The sequence below is a fragment of the Musca autumnalis genome, unplaced genomic scaffold (assembly GCF_047663935.1).
Source record: "Musca autumnalis isolate F117 unplaced genomic scaffold, ASM4766393v1 scaffold_5, whole genome shotgun sequence".
Classification (NCBI taxonomy): domain Eukaryota; kingdom Metazoa; phylum Arthropoda; class Insecta; order Diptera; family Muscidae; genus Musca; species Musca autumnalis.
In genome coordinates, this window is record NW_027412088.1 from 35,114,804 (window position 1) to 35,127,529 (window position 12,726).

The 12,726-nt window shown below is 38.9% G+C and overlaps 1 protein-coding gene across 4 annotated transcripts in view; it reads left to right on the forward strand.

Moving 5' to 3' along the window:
• Positions 1-12,726, forward strand: part of LOC141404907 (uncharacterized) — a 127,292-nt gene that overhangs the window by 89,849 nt on the left and 24,717 nt on the right. For 2 of the 4 annotated variants that reach the window (XM_073988738.1, XM_073988737.1), the window contains 2 exons: positions 10,119-10,384; positions 11,237-11,413. In XM_073988738.1, the coding sequence (XP_073844839.1) occupies positions 10,119-10,384; positions 11,237-11,413 (443 nt within the window). The remainder of the gene's footprint in view (positions 1-10,118; positions 10,385-11,236; positions 11,414-12,726) is intronic. The other 2 variants (XM_073988740.1, XM_073988739.1) reach the window with 1 other exon arrangement.

Sequence of the window (12,726 nt, forward strand, 5' to 3'; positions counted from 1 at the left end):
ATCTGTAGAAGTCACGTTAAGGAGGTATTCTATCTATTGAATGTCCCTTTAGGGCCTTTAACCTATAAGAAGACCCCTCTGAGAGGCCTTCTATATAAAGGAGACCCCATTCAGAGGTCTGCTATCTGTAGAAGTTTCCTTTATGAGGCCTTCTATTTTGGACAATCCACTTTTAGGAGGTCTTCTATCTATTGAAGATCCCTTTATGGAGCCTTAAATCTATAGAAGATCCCTCTGAGAGGCCTTCTATATATAGGATACCCCTTTAGGACCCCTTTCGAGGTCTTCTATTTAGACAAGCCACCTTTAGAAAGTCTTATATCTATCCTTTACGGTGCTTTTAATGTATAGAAGACCCCTCTGAAAGGCTCTCTCTCTCTCTATAGGAGACCCTTTTAGGAGGTATTTTATTAAGAGAAGACCCCTTTTTTAAGTCTTCTATAAACAGAAGACTCCTTCCTGGGGCCTGATATCTACAGAAGATCCCTCTATGAAGTTTTATATCTATAAAAACCACTTTAGGAGGTCTTTTATTTACAGGTGACCCCTTTCGGAGGTCGTCTATTTGAACAAGCCACCTTCAGGTCTATAGAAGATCCCTTCGGGAGGCCATTAATCTACAAAAAGATTCACTGAGAGATCCTGTATACATAGGAGACCCCTTTAGGACCCCTTTCAGAGGCCTGCAATCTGTAAAAGATCCCTTTTGGAGGTCTTTTAGTTAGAGAAGCCACTTTTAGGAGGTCTTATATCAACAGAAGATCCTTTTAGGAGGCTTTTAATCTGTAGAAGACCTCACTGAGAGGCCTTCTATCTACAGTAGACCCCTATAGGATGCATTTTATTTATAGAAGATCCATGTCGGATGCCTTTTAGGTCTATTATCTAACGAAGACCACTTTAGGGAGCATAGAAGACCCCTTCAGGAGACCTTCAGGACACCTTCTATATATAAAAGACCCCTTTCGGAAGTTTTATATATGTAGAAGATCCATTTAGGAGGCCTTTAATATGTAGAAGACCCCTCAGAGAGGCCTCCTTACTATACGATACCCCTGTAGTAGGTATTTTATTAATAGAAGACCATTATCGGAGGTCTTTTATAGATGTCGGAGGTCTTCAATCTATAGAAGTTCCCTCTAGGAGGTCTTCTATTCATAGAATGTCCCTTTAGGAGAACTTCTATATAGAGAACCCACCTTTAGGAAGTCTTCTACCTAAAGACCCCTTTCAGAGGCCTGCTATCCATAGAAGATCACTTTATGAGGTCTTCTATCTATCGAAGAACCCTTAAGGAGGCCTTCTTTTTATAGAAGATCCCTTTATGAAATCCTCTACATAGAGAAGACCTCTTTCGGAGGTCTTCAGTTTAGAGAAACCGATTTTAAGATGTTATATATCTACAAAGGCCTCCTTTAAGAGGCCTTTAACCTGTAGAATACCCCTCTGAGAGGCCTTCTATCTATATGAGACCTCTTTTGGAGGTGTTTTATTTATAGAAGACCCCTTTCGGAGTTCTTCTATCTATAGGAGACCCCTTTAGGATGTCTAGAAAGTCTTCAATCTATAGAAGATAACTTTAGGAAGTCTTCTATCTAACGAATGCCACTTTAGGGGGCCTTATGTCTATAAAAGACCTCTTCAGGAGATCTTCTATCTTTAGAAAACCCCTTTCGGAGGTATTCTATACAGAAAAACCACCTTTAGGAGGTGTTCTATATAGAGACGCCATCTTTAGTAGGTCTTCTACCTATAGAAGACCCCATTAGGAGGTCTTCTACCTATGAAAGAACCCATTAGAAGATCTTCTACCTATAGAAGACCCCTTTCGTAGGTCTTCCATATATAGAAGATTTCTGTAGGAAGTCGTCCATTTATAGAAGATCCCTTTAGGATGCCTTCTATTTGAAGAATATCCCTTAGTAGATTTTCTATCCATAGAATACGACTTTAGGATGACGTCTATCTATAGATAATCACTATGTGAAGATTTCTATCTATAGAAGATCCATTTAGGGGCTCTTCGATCAATAGGAGCCCCCTTAAGGGGTCTTCCATGTATTGAAGACCCCTTTAGAAGGTCTTATAACTATAGAAGATAACTTTAGGATGTCTCCTATCTATAGAAGACGCCTTTATGTGACGTTCTGTCTATAGAAGAATCCTTTAGGTTTCCTTTGTCTATAGGAGGACCCCTTTATAAGGTCGTCTATATATGGGAAACCCCTTGAAGAGGTATTTTTGGTATAGGTAGGTAGTATTCTATCTCTAAAAGATCTTTCGTCTACAGAAGACCCTTTTATAAGGTCATTTATCTACAGATGACCCATTTTGGGGGCTTTTAGGAGGTCTTCCATCATTAGAAGATCCCTTTGTGAGGTCTTAAATCTTTACAAAACCACTTCTGTATGTATGTATTTTATCTGTAGAAAACCACTTTTGGGGGTCTGATATCCCTGAAAGACCCCTTTAGGAGGTCTTTTGTTTCTGGAGGACTCTTTTAGAAGGTTTTTTTGCCTTTAGAATATCCGTTTAGGAGGTTTTCTATCTTTAGAAGTACCATTTTGTAGATCTTTCGTTACAGAAGACCCCTTTATTAAGTCGTATATCCACAGAAGATCAATTTTGGAAGGTCTTCTATCATTAGAAGATCCCTTAAATATATCTTTGAGAGGTCTTCCATCTATCGTATATCCAGCACGCTCGATGAATGTCTTTATCTATCGGAACGTGATCAATTTGGTTTTTGTTGGGCTCAATCCATTGTCAGATGTTTCATAGTGGAGGCTGAATTTTTCCGTCTGTTAGGCCAAAGATATTCTCCTTTTCAAATTTCCCAATAAAATCTCCCAGTTTGTAAACTGCTCCATCTCTATAAAGAGTCAAATTATTCCAGATGCAGATTCGCAGATCATGGTCCTTTAATAAACATGGACAATTGGTGCAGATTTTGTTTTTAAAAAATTAACCTTTGTCACCACTGTGCAGTAATAATATTTTGTGAACTCATGTTTTGTTTTAGACGCATAATTTTATTTGTTATCTCTGCCACTTCTTCTTTGCTGCTATTGCTGTTGTTGCTGCTGCTGTTTTGCCAATTAACACTTAAAGGCCGTACTTGTTATCGCCTTGGTTAATTACGAGAGCACTCTTGAGGAATTTTCTGTTGCTTTGTTTTGAATCAAGTTTAAAGTTGGTTATTTTACCCAGTCAAAGGCATGGTTTTGGTGCTGCTACAACTGCTGCTGCTGTCATTTCTCCGTTGTCTCATCTTCTAAAACCCAAGTTCATTGGTCCAAACCAACAACAATTATTTACGCTATCGTCGCCGTCGTCGCTTTGTGTAATTAATTTCACTGGCACATTGACAAATGTGGCCCTTGGCATCCATTTACATGATGGGATTTTGCAACGAAAAAAAAAAAACATTTCAATCCTTTTTTTTTCTTCCAAAACGAAAAGCGGTACAAAAACAGCAACAACATTGCTGTCATAGATAGAAGAAGGTTTCACATGGATTTCTTTGGCTTAAAACATTGTTAACTCTTTTCGTTTTGCGCTCAATCGCTAAAATGAATTGTCGAACTTTTTCAATTAATCTACTATACTGCGAACCGGGGTATGCTACTCCTTAATGTCCATTTTTTTGCTTTTATCGTGTGGCATAACAAAAAGTTTTTGTTTTCCCAATACCATGTGGAATAATTGTTATAAATCTTAGAGCAAATCCCGTTTTTTCTTTCATTCCTCCAAATACTTACAAAAGGTAACAAATGTTTTTAATGGCTTAAAGTTGAACATTTTCACAGGAGATGCCACGGTTCTTTTGAAGTCAACTGAAAGCAAATTTTGGAAACATGTGCATCATATTTACTGGGAAGAAACGATTATGTTTTAAGTCAAAGATTTAGCGTTTAATGGTTTCGAAGGTAAATTAAAAAAAAAGTAAAAAGAAAGTAGAGTAAAATCCGCCGAAAGTGACATCAAAGTAAAAACTTGCCATCAAAAGGAGAGAAATGCTCAGAATAAAGGTTTTACTGTACCGAAATAAAATTATTTCAATAAGAACAATAAAAAGCAGCAATACAAATACAATTGCCTCAGCATATCAGCCCCTTAAAAATTTTTCAAAATATTCATTAATCATTTGAAATGAATTCGTTAATTAAAAGAATCTTGTCCAGACATCTTTCAAACAATGTTCCAACCATTGGTTGCTAGAAAGAAACTCAATTTAAAAATTAATTTTCAAAAGATCCTCGGGAGGAACTTGAAAGAAAACAAGTAAGAACGGCGTTAAATTCGGCCGGACCGAACTTTTAAAACCTCCACCACGTAAATAGATAAATAGTAAATAGAAACAATTACTTTGCTTTCGTTTATGAAAGGAAAGGAGCAGAATATCTAAACTGATAATACTCCCTTTACTCTTCTGGAAACACAAAAATCCAATTAACGAACTATTCGGTGGAAAAAAATCTTTAAAAAAAACTTAAATGGTGGCTACGCTTATATGGGGCTTATACAAAATCGTGGACCTATATTGTCTGCTTTTTTTGCAAGACATGTTTTGTACCTGTATAAATGTTTGTACATTTAGCGAAGACTAAATACCAAAATTCAGTTATTCTGGTTGAATAATGTTTTTAAAACTTTAAAAATACCGAAATCAGAGGGTACCGTTCTATGGGGGCTCCATGAAGACAAGGACCTTTACCAACCAATTTCAGGTGGAAAGTTTTATACCCTCAAAGAAGACTAAGGACCAAATTTTAGCCATTTCGGTGTGATTTTGAGGCCACAACCTTCAAAATACCGAAAATCAGGAGCTGCAGTTCTGTGGTGGCTATATGAAAACGTGGACCTATACTGACAAGTTTCATATAGCAAGTTTTGCACCCCCAACATAGACTAAATGCCCACTTTCAACTATTTCGGTATGTTAATGAGGCTAAAACCTTCGAAATACCGAAAATCGGAAGGTAACATTCAGTGGGATATGAAGACATGGACCAAAACCGACAAATTTCAGATGGAAAGTTTTATGCCCCAACGACGACTAAATACCAAATTTCAGCCATTTCAGGGATATTGAGGCCACAACCTTCAAAATACCAAAAAACGGAAGGTACCTTTCTATGGGGATTAAATGAAAACGTGGATCTTTACTGCCAAATTTCAGATGGCAAGTTTTATACCCCCAACGAAGACTAAATATCAAACTTCAGCTATTTCGCGGAGGGGGCACAACCTTCAAAATACCAAAAATTGGAAGCTACCGTTTTATAGGGACTATATGAAGACGTGGACTTATTAAGAATTTGCTCTATACCGACAAATTTCAGGTGGAAAGTTTTATACCCACAACGAAGGCCAAATACCAAATTACTGCCACTTCAGTGATAAATTAAGGCTAAAACCTTCAAAATACCAAAAATCGGAATGTACCGTTCTATGGGGACTATATGAGACGTGGACCTATACCGACAAATTTCAGATGGAAAGCTTTATACCCCCAACGAAGACTAAATATCAAACTTCAGCTATTTCGCGGAGGGGGCGCAACCTTCAAAATACCAAAAATTGGAAGCTACCGTTTTATAGGGACTATATGAAGACGTGGACTTATTAAGAATTTGCTCTATACCGACAAATTTCAGGTGGAAAGTTTTATACCCACAACGAAGGCCAAATACCAAATTACTGCCACTTCAGTGATAAATTAAGGCTAAAACCTTCAAAATACCAAAAATCGGAAAGTACCATTCTATGGCGGCTACATGAAGACGTTGGACTATACCGACAAATTTCAGATGGAAGGTTTTATACACCCAACGAAGACTAAATACCAAATTTCAGGCATTTCGGGGGGATATTGATGCCACAACCTTCAAAATACCAAAAATCGGAAGATACCATTCTATGGGGACTATATGAAGACGTGGTCCTATACAGAAAATGTTCAGATGGAAAGTTTTATACCCCCTACATAGACTAAATTTGAATTTTCAGGCATTTCGGGGGGATATTGAGGCCACAACCTTCAAAATATCAAAAATCTGAACATCCGGAGGTATCATTCTATGGGGGCTACATGAAGACAAATTTCAAGTGGAAAGACTACGTACTAGATTTCAACCAATTCGGTGTGATATTGAGGCATAATCCTTCAAAATACCGAAAATCGGAAGGTACCGTTCTATGGGGACTATATCAAAACGTGGACCTATACCGACAAATTTCAGATGGAACGTTGTATACCCCCATCGAAGACCAAATACCGAATTTCAGCCATTTCGGGGCAATATTGAGGTCACAACATTCAAAATACCGAAAATCGGAAGGTTCCGTTCCAGCTTATAGAACCAACATTTGCCCGCATTTGCAAGGTAATAACCGTCTGGTCTTGGAGGACTTTAAGCCCATCATGAGTTGTTCCATTCAGTCCTCGGAAACAACCCAAGGGTAACTGAGCATATTGATAGCTCTACGTTTTGTACGATCAATGAGGACGCGCCCATCAGAATTAACGGAGAGTGTCATCTTTCGCCAGATAATTGCCAGAGTTTCATAGAGTTCAATAATCACCTCTTCAAAGATATCTCTAACCCTTCTGATCGACTGGCAGAAAGGGCGTTTCGAGCCAGCAGCCGCTGAAAAAAACTTACAAGCAGAAGGCAAGGAACTAGTAAATGAGTGTGATGAGCTTCGTCGTGCCAAATGCAGTGACCCCAGAGTCAGGGAGTGGAAACTGGAATTTAACAGGTTGGTCGGTGAACAAGTGGTTAAATCATATGAAGAATTGCAACATAGAAACCGGAAAAAGTGATAATTGTGAGCAACGCTTAAATCTCTGGAATCTCTTAAATCTCTGGAACCCTGGAAAGAAGGGAGATAGGACCTCAGTCACGTTTGGCAACGTTACGTTGACTGACCCGAAGAAGTGCTCAAGTTATTTCAATCGACAATTTGTCGAGAATCCCGGGAGTGACAGGGAGAACAGAAGAGTACTACGTCGCAATGGATATCTACCTGCTGAGGATGAACCACCACAATTTACAATGGGTTATGTTGCGAATGTCATCAGGAACGCGAAATCATCCAAAGCGTTGGGCCCTGATGAAATCTCCATGGTAACGCTGAAAGAGCTGGTTCTGCCGGGAGTTGAGCATCTTACAAGAGTTCTCAACCTGTCGCAAGACACCGACATCATTCCTGAAGTTTGGGATATGGACAGGGTGGTACCGCTACCTAAGGCAGGCAAGGATGCCAGCAAATTTAAATCGTACAGACCGATTTCGCTTTTGTCGCCCGTAGTAAAGACTCTTGAGGCTTAATTCCTCCCCAGCGTAGAAATATCTATCGAGTTGCCGATCATCAGCATGGGTTCCGTAAGCTGTACTGCAAGGCAAGAGGGCTGCATGCCATCGCCACACATATTAGTGATGATGGTGCTTGACTTATCAAAAGCATTTGATACTTTACTCCACGCTGTTTGCGGACATCGAGCGGACTACCCTCCCGTCAAGTTTGAAACGTTAGATAATCAATTATATGTGTGGTCGCCAGTCGTACGTGGAATTCAGGGACAAGAAGCCCAAGGTGGTGTGATACGCTCGGAACTACCTCTCCTGTTTTCCCGCCTTCTTCAGACGGCAATGAGATCGTAACGTATGCGATGATTGTATGATCTTGGCGTCAGGTATCTTTCCGGATGTCATTTTTGAAAGGCTGAACTACTATTTAACCTATTTTTCTACGCGAGGATTATGCAAAAACCCGCCACTAAATCTACGATCTGAGAACAGAACTTTAATGTCATGGTCGATGGCAGCAGAATTCCGACCATCAACTACCCATTCGACAGCATGTTCATGTTGTCCTCGCATGCCATAGCTATCTGCAACAAGCTGAGTTGTAGGAACAAGGTCTTCAATTTCCTAGACGGCAGCACTTGGGTTCAGAGCTCGCGAGTGAAAAGTTGGGCGGGTAGTGTTAATTCTTTTCGTGTACAATTTTTTGTTAGCTTTGGGCAAGTTTATTTGGGGGTGGGTTAAGTTTTTGTTTGGTGGAGGGGAGTGAGCAACTTACCCCCTTAAACTGGCTCGAATTCGAGAAGAGTTTCACTCGCGAGTGGAATTCGAGCGAGTATTCGGAGCTCTGTGTGGGATGTAGATATAGAAACCTTACATTGACCACATATAAGGCCTTTGTAAGCTATGCAGCGCAAGAATTCGAGAAGAGTTTCACTCGCGAATGGAATTCGAGCGAGTATTCGTAGCTCTTCTGGGGATGCAGATATAGAAACCTTACATTGACCACATATAAGGCCTTTGTAAGCTATGCAGCGCAAGTATGGTCCGCAAATAAAAGTGTAACGCGATGGAAAAATATTCAAACCTGTCAGAATGCAGCCCTAAATGCTGTCACAGCAAACAGGGTGCCTCCTCATGTCTTCAGTGGACCATCTATGTTAGGAGACAAAGATTCTTCCAGTACAGCAACACAATAGCATGCTTTCGTTGCAGTACATGCTCGGGTGTTCGCGTGAGAGCCATCGTAATCACCATATGGTGCTCTACTATAAGAAGGTTCACAGATCTTCTATAGAAAGGCCCATTCTTCTTCCATAAGAAGCTATATTGACATTCTATAAGAAGACCCATTGGTCTCCCACAAGAGGACAAATTGGTCTTCCATAACAGGACCCATTGGTATTCCACAAGAAGATCCTGTGGCCTTCTATAAAATGTCCTCTATAATAACACCGATAGGTCTTACAAAAAAGGACCCATTGGTCCATATGAAGTCAGATTGGCTTTCTATAAGCAGACTCACTGGTCTTCTAGAAGAAGATTCATTGGTCCTCCATAAGAGAACCTATTGGTCTTCCATAAGTAGACTAATTGATCTTTTATAAGAAAACCCATTGGTCTTCCACAAGAGGACACATTGGTCTTCCATAAGAAGATTCATTGGCCATCCATAAAATGACTTAGAAGACCCAACCCACTGGTCTTCTATAAAAATACTCACTGGCCTTCCGTAAGAAGTTCCATGGGAATTCTACTTGTCCTCTATAAGAAGAGCCAACGGTCTTCTATAAGAATATCCATTAGTCATCTATAAAACGACGCCCTGGTCTTCTATAAGAAGACTCATTGATCCTCTATAAGAAGATCCAATGGTGTTCTATTAGAAGACCCAACAGTCTTCTATAAGAAGGCCCATTGGTCTTTCGTAAGAAGTCCAATTGGTCTTCCATAAGAAGATTCATTGGCCTTCCATAAGAAGATCCATTGGTCTTCTATAAAAAAACCCATTAGACCATTAGAAGATCTACTGTCCTTGTAGAAAGAAACCACTGGTCTTCCATAAGTAGACTCATTTGCCTTGTATAAAAATACCCGCTGGTCTTCTATAAGAAGAACCATTGTTCTCCAGAAGAGGACCCATTGGTCCTCCATAAGAAGATTCAATGGCCTCCTATAAAGAGACTTACTGGTTCTCTATTGGAAGACCCAACCCACTGGTCTTCTATAAGAAGTTCCATGGGAAATGTACCAAATAACCACTGGTCCTCTATAAGAAGAACCAACGGTATTCTATAAAAATACCCATTAGTCTTCTATAAGAAGACTCATTGGTTCTCTATAAGAAGATCAAATGATCTTCTATGAGGAGACCCATAGGTCTTCTATAAAAAAAACCCATTGGTCTTCTATAAGAAGACCCATTGGTCTTCCGTAAGAAGTCCAATTGGTCTTCCATAGAAGATCCATTGGCTTTCCATAAGAACATCCATTGGTTTGTTATAAAAATACCGATCAAACTTTCATAAGAAGATCCACTGTCCTTGCCTTCTATAAAAATACCCGCTGGTCTTCTATAAAAATACCCGTTGGTCTTCTATAAGAAGTTCCATGGCCTTCTTAAAAAAGACCTACTGTTTTTATATAAGCAGACCCATCGGCCTTCCTATAGTCGACCTATTGGTCTTCTATAAGAAGTCCCACTGGTCTTCCCTTAAAAATAAGAATTTTATATTTTTTCCAAAAACTGACAATTGAAATATTCGAAATATTTTGTTATTAATTTTTATTCCCTTTCTTCCTTAGGACGTGCCTCGGGTCTTTTGTATGCAGGAGCTCAGGCTATGCCCGATGTTGGTGCTGGTGTTGTTTTAGGTGGAGATACTTCTCAGGGTGGTTATGCGGCCTCTGAAGCCTATGTTCCCGGTAAGGTTAGCCATAGTTCGCGCACTGTACAAGTTGCTCAAACCGCTTCACAAGCTACAGCTGAATCGGATGCCCCAGTTCCAGTTACTGATGGTCCAAATGTCATTCAAAAGGTGAAATCCAAGAGATATCGTGGAGATGCAGCTGTAAGTAGAAAACAGAACGAATATTAGTAGAAGAAATAAATTGAAAAAAAAAAAAAAATTAAAAATCCTAAGGGTTTTCTATTCATAGAAGTAGAACACATCACCATAATTGCCATCTTAAGAAGGTGGTTTATGTATAGAAATTACTTTGATTGAAGTTTGTGTCTATTGAAGTTTATGTCTTCTACTCTATATCTATATTATAATTTTTTGTTGTTGTCTTAAAATTATTACTAAAAACAATTAACCCCTCAACAACAACAAAAAATAAATACCACCCCAAAAATTATGACTTTTTAACAGTCACTTATTTACGAGACTCCAAACATTGACAACAGCCAGTCAAGTGGAAAACATGTCATTATGAAAAAAATCACAAATAAGTCCGCAATTCCAAACTCATCCAAAAGCGCCATAAATGGCGAGCCCATCATCATTGGAATTGCAACCGACGACGACAAATCATCATCAATATTAACACCAACATTATTGTCATCTTCATTGTCATCACCGCCATCATCACCATCGTCGTCATCATCATTAATATTCTCATCAGAGCACGACAATAACCAGGCCACTGTGGATGGTGAGAAAATTCATTTTAATCTTCTTGTTGGCGATAAATCTGCATTATTAGCAGCAACGGCAACAGGGAACTCATTTGCTGCCTCACATAAGGGCATTATTTCATCAGAATTATTGCCATCATCGACATCATCCACATCACCGTTATTATCGGACTCATCACCATTAACTCATTTCAATCAGGACAATTATGGTGGAAATTTCAATGACAAATCCACCATCATTGTTCGCGAACATAATCGAAGTAAGCTACGTAATCGTCAACAGCAAAAACCAGTTGTGCGCCAGCGTCTGCATCATCATCAACTGCATCAGCAACGTAAATTGCAACGACAACAGGATCGTCAACGTTCGAAAACTGTGGTCCATACTGTGGAAAAAATAAATGTGGCTGCCGTTCAGAATTCCGAAAATCCTGCAGAACAAGGAAGGATTACAGAAAAGGTACCACCTTCCCCCTCACAAATAAGATAATTTAAATGGTTAATGGGACAACATATTGGTGTGGTGAGGGACAACTGCAATACTGAAAGACACTTTTAAAAAGTTATATTGACATATTCCAATGTTTTTGGAACACTAAGCATGCTTACACTACACTAATACATATGTATTTTTGTTGCTTTTCAATGGAAACCTAGATTAACTCTATTATGTAAAGAAGGCCTCCTATGTAAAGAAAGGCTCTTTATATAAACCAGTAAAGAAGGGGTCATAGTCGGGCGGACATGCATAAGTCGACTCAGAAAGTGATGATGATGAAAGGAACTATGGGTCTATTTCGTTTTCTTTTGTATGTTACATACAAATGCACAAAGATATAATAACCATTACCACAGTGTGGTGTAAGGTATAAAAAGACCTATAAGATGTCTTCCTCTTACAAAAGGATTTTCTGTAAAAAAGGCCTTTGAAAATTTTTCTTTGCAAGAATACCTCTAAAAGGACTTTTTTATTTGGAGAACCTCGAAAATGTCTCCTCTGTATACAAGACCCCTATAAAGCAATTAAAATTAAGACCGGCAAATAGTAGAGAACACCTCCAATGAATGTTCTACTTATAGGAGGCCTTGGAAATGGTCTGGAAAGAAGACCATCCAAGGATTTTCCTGTATAGATGACTTCAATCAGTTCTTCTCTGTATAGAAAACCTCTAAGAGATCTACAAAATGTCTCCTCTATATAAAAAGCCATAAATGGTAAAGGTGTCTATGTATAGAAGATCTCTCTATACAGAAGACTCTATACTCTACTCTATACTAAAGACCTCTAAAATGTCTTATATGTACAGAGGGCCTCCACGGAGTCGTCTATATGAAGAAGACCTCTAAAATATATTCTCTCTACAGAATACCTCTAAGGGGCTTTCTCTATATAGAAGACCACTGAAAGGTATTCTCTTTACAGAGAAGGTATTCTACACACAGAAAAAAGGCCTCTCTAACATATGTCCCAAACATATTTTGCAGCAAACATATATTTGTTTGCAAGCAGTCCCTAACATAACATATGTTTGGGTCCTGCAAACAAATATATTTTTTGGTGCAAACAAATTACATGTTTGGGTGCAAACAAATTATATGTGTGGGTGCAAACAAAAACAAACACATGCATCAATGGGCGCATACTTAGAGCAAGGGAGCGTAAATTTCAATGTAAAACACATTGAAATGTATGCTCACTTGCTCTCAATAACATATACACACATTTATAAATAATGGTGGTTGTTTATTGAAACGCATGGAAATAAGCAACAA